Source organism: Eptatretus burgeri, chromosome 14, assembly GCF_056783735.1.
Source record: "Eptatretus burgeri isolate ZD-2024b chromosome 14, Ebu_testis_v1, whole genome shotgun sequence".
Lineage (NCBI taxonomy): Eukaryota > Metazoa > Chordata > Myxini > Myxiniformes > Myxinidae > Eptatretus > Eptatretus burgeri.
Genome location: NC_140974.1, coordinates 71,952,895 through 71,968,131, shown reverse-complemented (window position 1 = coordinate 71,968,131; position 15,237 = coordinate 71,952,895). Strand labels below are relative to the sequence as shown.

The following is a 15,237-nucleotide window of genomic DNA, read 5'->3' as shown; positions in this document are numbered from 1 at the left end:
AGAACGAGAGAACAAACCCACATGGGCCGGCACAGAGACCTTGAGGCACGTGGATGAAAAAGGACGTCATTAGGATTTAATTTTTTTTTTATTGAACTCATAAAGAAGAAAGTTTGTTGATGCATTCAGACCCTGCAGGAACCAGTGTAACCAAACTTTACATGGCCTGTTCTTGCATCTCGGGAGGAAGATTAAGGGCAGTTCGGAATTTTTTGAAAAATAATAAAAATTGACACCAGATAAAACCAGATAATTAGCCTTCAGGCCTCAATCGGGTCTTGTGCAAATACACTGCCTCCATCCCCCCCCCCCCCCGGGAACAATCGAGTAATATGTATTGTGAAGATCGTACTTTGAAGTTATATCGATTTGTCAACACAAATTTAATTACAAGTCTGAAGACAACGATGGTTCACGAGCGGTCTTTGACGATGTCGATTGTTTCAGAAGTCAAGGATGAGAGTGATAATTTTTGACCAAGTTCTAAAAATGATCAACATGATGTGGTACGAATGACAGGTTCTTTGCTGCAAAATGTCGAAAACCCGGTTTCGTTCAACAACTTTCAAAATTTGACCTTTGCATAACCCTGAAAGGTCACAAAACAATGTTGTAGACATTAAAATAAGGAAACAGGATACGTGCTATAGCTTATTGGAGTTAGTTCGTCGAAGGTCGAAAACCCAGTTCGATTCCCACAACTTTGAAAATTTGACCTTTGTGAACTTTAAAGGTCAAGGATTATGACCTTTGGTGCAAAACTTCCTCTGGAACATTCCAGGAACAATAAAACGTCATATAGGCTAGATGGCATTTCGCACTCCTCGGATTATCCATACTTTGATGAAATCAGCGTAAAAAGAAACTTGAAGGAGGCACCATGGGCAAGGTGTTCAAGAGAGAGCAAAATGGTTTCAAGAATTAAGGTGGGGAATGACCTCAAGATTGTGCATAAAAAAATATTGTCATCCAAGCTCTCAAAGTTTGGGCAGTCGTATGATTCTTATGTTAAAATTCGAGATTTTCTAAGTTCGTGACCTTGTGAGGAAAATAAAAAAAAATAAAATAAAAAAAATAAAGAAAAAAAATCGAGCTCCGTGGGGCAATGCAGGTGCCATTGGGCTAACCAAATACCGAAACCCCTGCCAGATTCGACAAACCCCCTCGGAGAAGATGTAACTTGAAATCGGCTACCCCCTAAAAACACGTTTTTTGGACGTGGCTCTGCCCATAATGGGCGCACTTCGCCCATTCTCAGGAAAACACAACGAGATCATGATATAAACCTCCCACCCAAATTTTATCAGGATCGGATCAAAACCCACGGAGCTATGCTCGACCCAGACAGAGACAGACAGACAGACACACACCCATAATGAATATCGTGGTCACTTACTGAATCCTGAACCAATTGTTGTTGCATCTGCACCTGTTATTAAAAATTGCTTAACGAAGGTTTATAACACCACCTCGATGTTCAGGCCTCGAGTGATTCACTGCCTGGGTTGTTGTTTTTCACGAGTGATCGAGTTGCGTTTTGCGAACTTTGTGCAGGAGATATTTAAATACACATTTCATTGAATTTTCCCGGGCAACGCCGGGTACTTCAGCTCGTTCTTCACAATTGAGATGGGATCATTTAATGATGTGTGCTGCACAGCAGAGTATTTCAAAACGTTGTGAACGCTTTGTGATAAAACTTGCTGGATGAGTTGGGAAGGTGACAAGAACAAACCGATTAGATTTTGGTGAAGGAACGGATGCAGATCTGGCCTATCGGTGGAATACAACGTGGAAACCGTTGAGTCAGGTAGAGGTGTTCGCTCAACCAAAAGCGTTTTCCACATTTTTGCCTCCTGTGCATTCCACCTGTGAGGTTCTGCTTTGTTCGAATGAACCTTGGGGAATCATAATAAATAATTCTGAACATAGTACTGCAATATTCAATGCCGTTTCAGCCACTGGGAGGGGACGCTGCACCCCAGCTCAGTCTGTGTTGAAAAGGACCGTATGAGGCGACGATACCTCTTAAAGTCACCTGTCCGATTACAGCTGTCGACCTGGAATCCAGCAGTTTCTTCAAATGAACATTGTGGAAAAAAATAAACTTTTGTGAAACTGCTTCCATCCGTCACCCTTCAGGAGAAGCATATTTCATCACAAGAAATAAAGATCCAAACAAAATCGGTTGCGCAATGTTTATTCGGTGACAAATGAAGCCACCAAAGCAAAATCAAATCAACGTTACACAGAGATTGTGGGGGTACAAAAGGGAATGTTGAAGGAGAAGCAAGTACAATGGATAATTCATGATGAAAACTCAACTCGATTCAAATGCAGAATGGGAGTGTGTCAGCCACACAGCCAAGGGGGTTAATGTGTGCAATAACATCCAACGAAGCAATCAGAGATAACCTCACTGGCTGCCACAGTCGGTAATAACAATTTTACTTATAGTCTTGCCACTGGAGCTCCCATAGGTTTCCATTTTGCTGATGACTTCAAAGCCTTCAACAACCTTTCCAAAGACAACGTGCTTGTTATCCAACCTGAAACAAAAAGAGGGACAGGAGACTGGTCAGTGGTAAAAACGCAAAAGCTCAAACACAATCTCAACACAACAACAATGCCATGACGTTGATAAACAATGAAAAACCACCTTTACAACTTTGAAAAGAAAAGAAAAAAACCCGATATAAATAGATGTTAATTTCACATCTACAATGAAAAAACGAAAAAAAAAAAAACTAAAGAAAAAAAATAACCAGGGAGAAGAGAGCAAATTAATATTTAGTGAACAGCGTTCAACAATGTTACCACCACCACCACCACCACGATGACGACGACCATTCTTGTTTGGAACAAAAGTTAGCTTTCAAATTGGCTATTTGTTTAGTTTATTCCCCTCCCCCCGCCCCCCCCCCCACAAATAGAAAGGCAGATGACTTTACTTCTTTTTTTTTTAAGGTTTAAGATTGGAATTCGCGTTTTATGCCAAAGAGATGATGCGAAACCAGTTACGACTCCTGCAAAAGGTAAACACCAAGATGCTCTTTCTGGATACAATATTTTCCGAGAACGCTTGCCAATATAAACGATAACGGTACTTTTTGAGGGTCGCGACATCAACCGACATGCTTCCGCCCACATTATCACATCTTTATACATAGTTGTGCCAAGTTTGATTGAAATTCCTTCAGCCATTTTCAAGTATCACATTTTTACCTGACATGACTTCTTGATGCCGAAATATAATCAGTTCATCTTTGCATTGTAATATATATATATATATATATATATATATATATATATATATATATATATATATATATATATATATATATATATATATATATATATATATATATATATATATATATATATATATATATATTGTTGCGAATTTGCGCCCGCCGGCATGCGAACGGCCACGTGACTCGAATCGCGGCACGTCGCCCACCGGGCGGACAATTCTGTCGTGACCCTCTCAGATTAACGCCGGGAGCTAGTCACGGGTGGGCCTTTCGGCCAAACTCGACCTACCTAAGTACCCACGCGGAGGGTAGACCGGGCGATCGCACCTCGCCGCAGGTCGACTCCGGACACGGGCCGCTTAAGCGGTCCGTTCCGTACTATCGGGATAACCGAGCGGTGTTATCGTCGGCCTCGACGGTTCCGATTAATTTTCGGGCGTATTAAGCCCACTACCAACCCTTTACGTGAAGCAAGATGGAAATTCAATTAAAGAAAAGAAGAAGTGAAACGGGAAAACAGTTCAACATGATGCACATTTATTCCGCGGCACACGGAGAGCACACATATACAGCCAAACAGAATGCACATACATCAAATGCTACAAAAGAAACAATGACGCAGAGATACTACCAACGACGCGAGCACACGGCAACACTTAAACAGTTTTACTTTAGACGGCGCCAACAACACATTTACTCAAAAGCAAAAGAAAAGGCCACCCTCAAAGACAAGGGGGCAGACGGGGCCTGTGGGCCAATATTTGCGCGGGACCTGAAGGAGCGGTCAGGTCCACGAGACTGGGTGGGTCCTACCCGCGTCTTCGTGATGAGCCGCAAATGTGGCAGCGCGGCGGTGCCCCGACTTCGTGCTCCTTCGCGAGTTTCGTTGGCACCGCTTGGAGTGGGGTGGGAACGGGGCCCCCTTTTCGCACTATCTCAGCACGGGGGAAAGGGGGAATTGTTGCTGCTCTGGGGAAAGAGTATAGCTGGCTTGCTTGGGTCCCGTGACGAGCGATTCCACCGCGACCTCGTCGCCGATCGCAGTCTTCCTTGCCTCGCACCCGAGCTCCTCGGACTCTTTCCCCCAATTCTCCTCAGAAGACTGCAGAAAACCACCGGGACGCCCTCGCCTCCTGACTCCACTCCGCTCTTCCAAACTGACTCTGCCCAGATTCGCCTTGCGCTCGACACTTTATAGGCCGGCAGGAGAACCCATATGCAAATTTCCGGATCCGGATGAGCTCGGGGGCGGAGTCACGCTCGCCCATTGGACGGAGAAAAAGGGGCGTGAATCTCCCCTGATCCTAGAATTTGCATATCTCGATTCCACATAGACGCGCCTGGAGGCGGGGCCAAACTGCCCCGCGCTTGCTGATTGGACGGATCAGAAGTGGGCGTGTAGCATTCCTGATCCGAATTCTCCTCGGAAAGGCCGCATTTTGCACTCGCGGCTCGGCGCGTATCTTGAACGAGCCCAGGACAGCCCGACGCTCGATGCTCGCAGGTGGTGCGGGAATGGCTGCAGAAGGAGAGAGGTGAAGGTGGTGGAGGGTTTATGGTGGTGGTTTATGGCCATGGTGCCGTTTGGAATGGCGGTGATGCGATGTTTGCGGGAGCGAGTTGTGAAGGTAAAGATCGTGGCTGTTGGCATTGTTGTTGTTGTTGTCGTGTGATGGTTGGAGCGTGGTTGGTTCAAAATAAAGATAGAACAGAAAAACGGCTATCTCAAAGCGTCGCAGCCCGAATGAATCACATTTATTCCCTCTAAACAACGGGTTTGGGGCTAACTACACATGTACTTAGAGATATCTCACCTATGGGACCTGAATGGTGGTTTTCAAATTTCCACAACAATATATATATATATATATATATATATATATATATATATATATATATATATATATATATTATATATACAGGAGCATTCCAAGTTTGGTCAAAATCCCATCACTGAGTCACAAGTAAGCAAGGTAACAATTTTTACTGAACGGGAACCTCTGATCTTTGACTTTTGACACCATAATCTAATGGGATCTTCACATCATCGACACCAACAAATGTGAGTGTGCCTCCGTCAGTCTCCTCCATAACTCGAAAAACCATGAAACCGAGCAGCACCAAACATTGCATGCACACAGTGATCTCCAACAAAAAAATACGAGTTAAAAATTGGGTGTTTCGGTTAATTTAAACACCCTTTTTGAAGATAATCAACGTCCTAATTTAATGAACGGCTTTATCATACGCATCCTCAGACCCTCGTTCTCCCTCAATGGGGCTTTTAATTCACCCTTTTTTTTGGCCTGCTCAACAATGCTTGGAACAGACTGCAATGATTTCTTAACGATAGTTCCCCCCACTTTCCTCACCATATCATACCGACGAATTGCTGGATACATTGCGATACTTGTAAAAGCCAGATGCCAGCGTTTGTGGATCGATTTCATTTTCGGCGATATCATAACCTCAAGAATCTCTGAAACAGAGCTAAATTTGAAAATTTAAACTTCGATCTTTGCAGTTCCGACTGCGAAACAAAAATAAAAATAAAAAATAAAGTGTATATTTGTCCAATTCGGTCATCGCTTGACATTCCGGACGGAGCATGGTGTCGATACGACCGATCAGCGATCACTGGCCAATTCCTGCTGCTCCTCATCAACCGTTTTGTTGGAGTGCATAAGCCGTGTGACAAGGGCTCTTCAAGCTACTTGGTTGCTCGTTTTGGTAAAAGTTCCTGAACTTTCAACCGAAAACATCAATTGGACACACATTTCACAGGCCCCGCGGTGCCTCGGAAGGGGTCTCATCCACTGAAAATGTGCAGTTTTCTTTTTCGAGGACATTGCTTTTATTTGTTTAAACTATTTGTGCAATCTGCTTTCGATATGCACCACTCACTGACATCGATACGTATAAAAACGAGAAGGGCACTTGGTAGAGCGCTTGCCTCCACCACATTATGCCTGATCCACGAGAACATATCAGAATACATGTTTGAAATATGCTAAATATCGTTTTTGGCCCAATCTCTCAATGGTGAAGAATCACTTCAAGAATTAAATAATTCTCGGATCCAGATCTGGATTTTAGACGTTCACGAAACATGAATGAGTTAATCCTTGTGACACACCCAACCTGTCTACCAAGTTTCGTCAGAATCAGTCCTCAAGATCAGCTCAGCTCGTTCTCGTCCTACACTCCATTGGTCCCTTTTTTCACCCTGCCATGACAGAATCTTTAAAGGATAAGTTTTATATGGCGAGTTTGTCTCTGCAATTCCTGCCACAATTGTTTACAGAGTGCACGGTGTGGATTGGATAACAAGGAGCCTCTTTGCTCACCCAAAGCAGAATTTTCAGGTGAGAAAGGCTTATTCAGTCATTGTTGTATCCGAGATAAATGTGGAATTAGAGTGGCAAGGGTCCTCAAAAGGCAGACTGCGGTCCACATCCGAATCGCAGGCATCATCAGTCTGGACCACAAGCTCATCCGATAACGAGCAATTCATTGTGTATTGAATCATATACAAGCAAGTGTTAACATCGCACTCCACCATCTACAGTACTGCCTTAGACAATCGGTAAAAGGTTTGCAAGACCAGTCAACAAGGTGCTTCATTCGGAAGACACCAAATGATGAATCCCATCACGTTTGCTCCAAATGAAAACCCATAATGCAACAAAAGCTGCAACTTACCAACTAGTTTTTTGCAGACAGATGAAGAATTGAGAGCCATTAGTGTTTGGCCCAGAATTCGCCATTGAAAGGGTTCCTGCAATAAATAAATAAATAAATAAATCACTGACAAGAGGCACACCTGCCATCACTTTGCCGATGGGTTTTACCACAAGATAGGATGTTGTACTTCAAACATTACATGTCTGTCTGAGTGTCAATGGGGACAGAGTTAAGTTAAACACAAGAACAAGAATCTTTGAAATCACTTGTTGTCGTAGTTGTGGTTATTGTTGTTTGTTTACTCTTCCTGTGTCCTGGAAAATGGTTCCTGCTGTGATACAATAATAAATGTTGCCGCTGGAACAACGACATGAAAGCTCGAGGTCTCGCTTCCTCTTCATCAGTCCCAGAAAAACGGGCTTTCAAAACAGGCAAGTTTGCGTTTCACGGAAAAATATTTTTTCAAACTCAATCAATTAGCACCTTTTCAACAGTACCATTTATTCTCTGACAGCAGAAACTCTTTGGAATAAAGCTTCACAAATGGTGAAACTGTTGTTACCTCCACCACCAAAGGTGAAGGAGGTTATGTTTTCACCCCTTTCTCTCTGTCTGTTTATGTACAGGATATTTAAAAAAGTTGCGAATGGATTCGAATGAAATTTTGTGGACAGGTTCGGTATTTGAAATATAAATCCTGTTCAAATTTGAAGTCAATTGGATGAAAATTGAGGATTTCCAAATTTGACAAATTTGTTGACCTTTTGACTTCAAGAGGCTTCTTGCTTATGACAAACTCCAATGTGGTGAAGTTTCGTAAAGATCGGTTTAAAAATTGTGACCTGTCGGCGATAAAGACAGACAGACAAACAAATAAACAAAATCGACTGACAAATATACTTGAAAAATCTTCGATTTTGCAAGTAACAAACAAATGGATCCAAATGCAACACCCTCTCCGAATCCTTTGGCGAGGATAATTATGCACAAGTCAATGTCAACTTTCCCCCAAATAAGTAATCTCTTAAATCAATACTGAACAAACTAGAAGGGCATGAGGTGGATAGCATTCCTCCACCACGCAATGCCTGATGCACGAGAACATATCGGGCCCAATGTATTTTTGAAATATCATGCTATACAGCATTGTTGTTGTGGGGCCGGGTCTCAGTGGCGAGCACGACCGCCAGATGGAGCAGTAGAGTCGGCTCCACCGAACACCCGGAATGTAGGTTGTACCTTTCAGACAAATCCGAAAGTACGGGTCCCTTACAGGACGATGAATCGCCAATAATTCAACCACGTTGAGTTGGGTTAATTGCCAATTTCAAGATACCTAAGTATCCACGCGGCAAAGCCACCGGGGAATTCACACCCTCGGCAGGTCTCGAGCGGAACGAGCCGTTACCGTGCTCGAACCGTGCATAACCCGAGCGGATGGTTACCGAGGCCCGTCGGTCCAAATGTACAACTACGGCAACGGCCTTCCTTATTCCCGTTTGCAGCGCGGCAAACCAGTGGCAGAATGGACAAGGACGAGCTGGGACATTCAACAAGAGGGGAATTTATTAATAATAATCAGGGGAATGAGGGGAGCACGTAAGGGCAAAGTTATCACGACTAAGCAATGTGAATAATGTGCAAAAAAAACACTTCACAGTTCAACTTGGACAAGACAGGCCCGCACACAGACACGCACACCCAAAAAAGAAAATGGACCCGCCGGGTCTTTATTCGGCTCTCCAGCAGAGGAGGATAGTTTGGCTGGGAGTCAGGACGGCTGGCGACCTGGCCACGAGCACGCGGCTGGTCGTCCACCCCTTACTTTGGCTCCTGTCGCCAAAGGACGGACCGGGGCAGCCGATTCCAGATGAGGTGAGACGAGGTTATCTCCCTTGATGAAAATCAACTGCTCGCTGTAATGCACCAGACGAGACACCTCCGAAGCGCGGGATGCATTCCGCCTGCTTTTTGACACTCAGGACGCAAACTCTCAACGCTCATCCCGACAACCACACTCTCCTCTTAAGGAGGGAGGAGCCTCTTCTCCTAGCCAATCGCCTCCTGATTGGTCGAACCCATCGCGAGATTCCCTGGCCGTCTTCCATTGAACGGGCCCACGATAGGCGGAGCAACTCCCACCCTTCTGGGTGGAGTCCCAATCGGAGAAGTTTGTAGCTCCGCCTACCTCCTCACCTTCGGCCACGTGCATAATGTCGATGTTGCCGAGTGGGAGATGGGGCAGGTGAGACGCCCGCTCCTTGCCGATTGGCCAGAGGGACGCCATGCTCATGTTAAACTCTACCCACGCACGCGCTCGCTGGCGAGCGAAGAATGCTGTGAGCAGAGTGTTATTATTGCGAAAGTGAAGGTGGGCGTTGTTACAAGTGATGCAAAAGAAAACCCTGACTATCAAAATAACTCCGCAGCGCACGAACATTTAATTCCCACGAGACTCGGGACGGGACCCAACGAGAAACACGTACTTACTGATATAACTGATCTTTCGGACCTGGCTGTTGTGTGCACATGGCTACCAGATTCGTAACACGATATAGTTTTTGGCCCCATCTCTCAATGGTGAAGAATCACTTTGGAAAATTAAATAATTCTCATGTCCATATCCAGATTCAAATCTTCACCAAAATCGAATCCGTTCGTTCTCGTCACACACCCAAGCTGTCCACAAAATTTCATCCGGATCCATCCACAACTTCTTGGGATATCATGTACATACACAGACAGACAGACAGAAAGGGGAAAAAACATAACCTCCTTCACTTTTGGTGGCAGACGTAATTATCCCCATTACTTCAATACAATGGACCCAAATTACCGATGAACTCGTTCAAAAGATTCTTAAATCGCGTGGTTTCACACAGTGGAAAGAAACGGACCTTTCTTGCCATTGCCTGTAAAACTCACATTCAAAAACACAACAAAGCTCCATCATGAGAGCGAAAGGATCATTAATGCTGCAGTTGACGTCATCACGCCTTCAACAGACAACAACAATCACACCCTCTCTCAGCCATTGTCACAGGGCAGATCAGTTTAACCTCAGTGTATAGTGGATGTTGAAACCTCCGAATGAAGTTTGTGATACTCTTGCATCTCCACCCATCATTTACCAGGAGTGGTCTCCACGAGTCTCGTATGCTGGAAATTTGATTCGTCTCGCTCTCATCCATCAAGCTATCCTTACCACGAGTCTTTTGACCAAGCCTGCCCGTTCGGACAACGAGAGCCACCAAGGGGGAGCTTGCACTCTGCATGAGTCTGGACACGGCACGGGCTGTCACAAATTTGTGTCAGTTGAGGCAGGAACCACTCATGCTCCGTACTCGATCTACTTTTTTCTCCATGTTTCCCTGGAATGATTGATTGGATGCAATGTCCTGTGTATTGACGAGGTCGTAAGCGTTAATTACTGTTCTCTTGTGCCTTTTTATTCGGATTCCTGTCCACCGATTGGAAATACATGCTCATGATTGCTGTCACTAATACCTGCCATTGCCGATTGAATAAATATTATTGTGCTTGTTTCACTGTTGAACATTTCCGACGTGCTCGTTTTTGTTCTTTCCTCGATTCATCCGACATCATGTGGAAGTTAAGTTTGATGGGAAGTTTTGCCCCCACTGATTATATCCAACAGCCATCCACGGCTGGCTTGGCTGCACATAATAAATGGATGGGTGGCTGTTGAGGATGTGACCCCCTAATTAGGGTTGCCGTGCCAACGGTAAGGTAACACGCAACTAGAGTGAAAACCCTGCTGGGCTCAGTGGTTTTAAATCAATCAGTAGCAACAGTTGCCTTGCAACCAGTCATACAAATCTCCTCTTGCAGCCATGATTAGAGGCAACCAGCCCTGTGCAGTATTTTTTTTTTTAATATTATATGACCCGAAGCAAGCTGAGATGTTATTCGCTGAATTAACAAGTGGGACACGTGTGTGGAAGCCGTTACTTTCAATATGCATGGTGTCCCTCATTTACCCAGGTGTTTCCATTTTTCTGTCCTCTTCCTGATTATCAGAATGCAGAAAAGGCTCTGTGAATTTTTTGTTCCAATTAAAAAAATAATGATAATAAAAAAATCTTTAAAACTTTTTTTTTTTTTGCAAGCAACACTGCAATGCCGGCTCGTTTTTGGGTCGTCAAACACAATCTCAAAAGTTTACAATTATTCGAGAGGTCCAGTGTAGAACCAATTGATGAGTCATCACTGATGGTAAACGAGGGAGGAATGATACTGCGATGCCAATGGAGAGTTTGGTATACCAGCCGATTCTTCCTCCCTCATTTGTTTTCCTTTGTTTCTCCATCTCATTATAGGAATTTTCCTTCTCAATCTCAATTGCACTCTTCATATTGTCACAAATCCATTTATCATCGCGTCCTGAACTTTCACAAGCAACGCATTGATTCAGGTTCCTCCAACGCTCATAATATGATGCAAGTTCCTGGCTCATAATCTTGTATTTTATGTTTGATCAGTTAAGGATTGGGGAAAAAATAAAAAAAATAAATAAAATCTAAACTCAACAAAACTTGACATGAATTTCAGGGATCAACTTTGTAACACCAAATCAGATTGAAGTTTTCAAAAAACAAACAAAAAAAATATTTTGAAGGACAACATAAGCTGTTTTAAGCCTTGCCTGGTCCAACATGTTTAAGAGTGAAATTCTCATCTGAAAACTTGTCTCCATAGATGGACTTCCCGCCAGTGCCATCACCACGAGTGAAGTCACCACCCTGAGGACAAAAACAAACAAGCACCAAAACATCACAATCTAAACGCTCCTCTTGCACTTTGGAATTATGCTTACAAACTGGCACTCTGGCACTTTGACAACACTGTAGAATGAGCTTTGGGTCAGAAGCAGAGACTCCAGTAAGTCGAGGCCGCATTTGCGGGGGGGGGGGGGGGGGAGGAACTCATTTGACAACAACCTTTGCTGGATTCCAAAACAACAAACAAGAAAAAGAACAATGAGAGATTGCTGACCATCACCAGGACTTGAAATTGGCATTTGTGTACTGGTGCGTTACGTAATCAAGAAGACAACTCGAACTTGCACTTTATGACTGCTGCCAGTGATGACTGGGTCCAAAGACGTCCCGCTTTGATCAGACACTTCAACCCAAGCAGTGACGTTTATTACGATTCAGTTGAATTTGGAATAAGATAAAAATTAATTAAATTCAGTTCAAATGAAAGACCAAATCGGTACAGTCCTGCATTGGAGTCATCAGAAGGAACCCGAACAAGCAAAAAGCAAAGATGAAGTCATCAGGAGGAACCTGGAGAGGATTCACATTTCGCACAGCCAAGTGAGCTTTATTCAAAAAAAATAAAAACCCAAGTTCAAATTTAAAAAAAATAATTCCAACTGCCAGACCATGTGTCTGATCAGGTTTACATCCAAAAAAAAAAAAAAGAAGATATTCCACATCATTTTGATCATAATTGTGAAGTTTCACGATCGATCGATGAAGCTGTTCAGGAGAAATATATTTTTTAATTTTTGCTCAATATACAATATAACTGCCAGACTGTCACCTATCAATTTGTGAATACCATGGTGGCACCCCCCCCCCCCCCACGCCAAAGGCTTGGTGAAGATGTGTGAAGCTGCCCTTCAATCTGTCCAGCTGTTCTGGATTTTTTTTTATGCTTTAGGGTAAATCCAATATGACTGCCAAACCATGTGATCTATGACATGATACATGTGAACATTTTGTTCCTCATGTAGGTGGTCATACGTATAAAGTTTCACCTCGATCTGTTGAGTCATTTAGAAGAAGAATATTTTTGAAGGTTGAAAACAACAACAAAAAATAGCTCCGCAAAGCGGGCGTATACCAGCCGATTGCATTGCAAAGGGAAAGTGATATCACGATGATGCAGTCAGTTAGAACACGTTGGACGTCAAATCGAAAATCAGACTTCAAGATGGTCTGTAGTGTCGTGGCAGAGGTGCGAACAGGCAGACACGAGCTGGAGGGTAACACAACTCCGCTTAATTGCCTCGAGCGAGAGCATGGGCGTAGGATGCCCATAACTCCGCTTTATTACGCACTCGATGCACTCTCCCGGCACACGACCTACAAGACACTGCTAATGATACCACATGCTGCTAACTGGTGCTACTGGTGCTGCAAGTCCCTAGTGGGCGAGTCGGGACATATGAAGCCACAACCACGTGACCACCACCATCCGTGACTCGGGTCTCCGCCCATACAATACACTCCTCCCTCCGAAAAGGATGATTATAAAATGACAATTACAATGATAAGCATAATTGGCAAAGCATACTACGATACAAAAAAAAAAGCAAAGAGGAACAAAATGACATCAACCATGTAAAATCCTCCAAGTACCACATCACATGATCTAACCCTGGGGTGATGGTCGGGCTGAGAATCAAACCCAGATGAGACGGCCCAAAATGTGCTTCATCCGCACAACCTGCAACAATCATGCCGTTGTAATCTGGCACATAATACACCCTTCTATCCCCATCACATCATATACTGTGTTGGTGCGAGTGAGTTGAATTCCAAATGCAGTGGACTGCAGAAGCGCCCCTAGGCGGCCCATGCTTACCCGCCTTCCGGCGATGTCGAGATGACACCCCCAAGCACCATCAAATGCCCCCGGTCGACAAGTTGGCACATCTCCCTCAGACAGGACCGAATCAGGTAAACACCCCGAGCCTGCAAGCCCTGCGGGCGCCAGCGCGGCTGACCTTGGCGAGACCAGAGGTTTGCGCTCCATGGCGCTAGGCACGTCTGACCTTGGCGATATCAGGGGTGGGGGTGACGCTGAACAGCGAACCTGCTCCAGCTCCCCGCCATCAACTCGAACAAGGCAATTAGCCAGCTCCATTACCAGCTGTCCCACACCAAAACCGCGCACCAATGCCGGGCGCAACCCTGTCCCTGCCACCGACCCCTGAGGTCGCAGCAAATCTAGCCAAGACTTCAACGCACGTCCACACGGATGATCAGCGTACACTGAGTGCACAGCAATGTCATAAAGCAGCAAAAAACATCGTCTGCGCAGATGCAAACCTCTTTTCGTACAGCGCGTTCCCACAGTATAATTCCAACACATGAGGTTGCAGCGAACTGCGGACTGTCATCGAAGACCGGGATCGGGAAGACCTCTTTATTTGCAACGATCGTCTGCAAGTTCTTCACATCAAAGAAAGCATTGAACCCAATCAAACAAATTTTGCTCACACGCGGACAGTCGGCATTTGCTTTTATAACGCCAAGCCTAATCACTCGTGCCGCGAGAATCAAACACACAACAATTAACAAATCATGAACCACGCTGCGCACAAGCCTCTTGGTTGTCACGACGTTGAGGCGACTTGCGTGCAGGTCCTCATCCGAACGTCAAAGGTCGCGTTCCGCGAACTTCTTGAATGCGACCGGTTCGCTCCAATCCCCCGTTGAAATCGCCTGAACGACATGATCGTGCACTTTATCATGAGTGCAGAGCACGCGCGAGAGTCCGTCGCAGCTGGCATGCTCCCCGTTGCTCCGGAACCGTGTATCGTAGTTGCAGGAAGCAATGAACGGACACCCATGTTGTATCGCCAAGGCCCCTGCCACCGGGACCTCGCCCTCGGGTCTCCAGGGACGTCCAAGGTGAATGACTGGCGCCGTCTCGTTGAGTTGAATGCGGGCCAACCAGCTCCGACCCAAAAGGGCAAGCCTCTCCCCTCGCACCACGAACAGCGAGAGCATGACCCGCTGACCTTGATGGGCGACGAAGACGTATGCCTTGTCAACCGCTGGTAGTGCTTCACCGGTATACGTGTGCAACGCGAGGGTAGACCTGAAAAGGTGTAGACCGGGGAGTGCACTAGCGTGCGCTCGCTTATGATAGACACCACCGCTCCGGTACCAACTTGAAACGCAATTGGCGCTCCATCCACAAAACCTTGCCCAGGCCACAGGACTCGACCTGGGACGTAAAAGTGTACGTCATGCACAAAACATCGTACCGGCTGTAGGTCTTGACCAGGGCCGTTGGGGTCGCTTCGCACATCGCCATCCATGATCGTTATGGCGGTTAATGACACTTGACACACACACCGTAGATATCCCTGCCTGTTCAGATCGCCGTCCGACTGGCCGCGTTGCAACGTTTAGCCACGACCCGCACCAAAGACTCTGCGTGCGGCTGTGGGCGCTTGGTACATCGCGCGGACCTCTGGACCACCTGTCATGCTCTGGCCAGAGGCACCAGACATCCCTCAGAGTCTGTGCGATGG

The 15,237-nt window shown here is 45.3% G+C and overlaps 1 protein-coding gene across 2 annotated transcripts in view; it reads right to left on the bottom strand.

The window, feature by feature from the left end:
* Nucleotides 1–2,184: 2,184 nt before the first annotated feature.
* LOC147013583 (peptidyl-prolyl cis-trans isomerase-like) overlaps nt 2,185–15,237 on the bottom strand; it is a 30,930-nt gene continuing 17,877 nt past the window's right edge. Inside the window, exons 4-6 of one of the 2 annotated variants that reach the window (XM_085855515.1) lie at nt 11,605–11,701; nt 6,957–7,032; nt 2,185–2,549 (exon numbers count right to left, since the gene is read on the bottom strand). In XM_085855515.1, coding sequence (XP_085711641.1) covers nt 2,417–2,549; nt 6,957–7,032; nt 11,605–11,701 — 306 coding nt within the window. In that variant the 3' untranslated portion in view covers nt 2,185–2,416. The remainder of the gene's footprint in view (nt 2,550–6,956; nt 7,033–11,604; nt 11,702–15,237) is intronic. The other variant, XM_085855514.1, reaches the window with a different exon arrangement.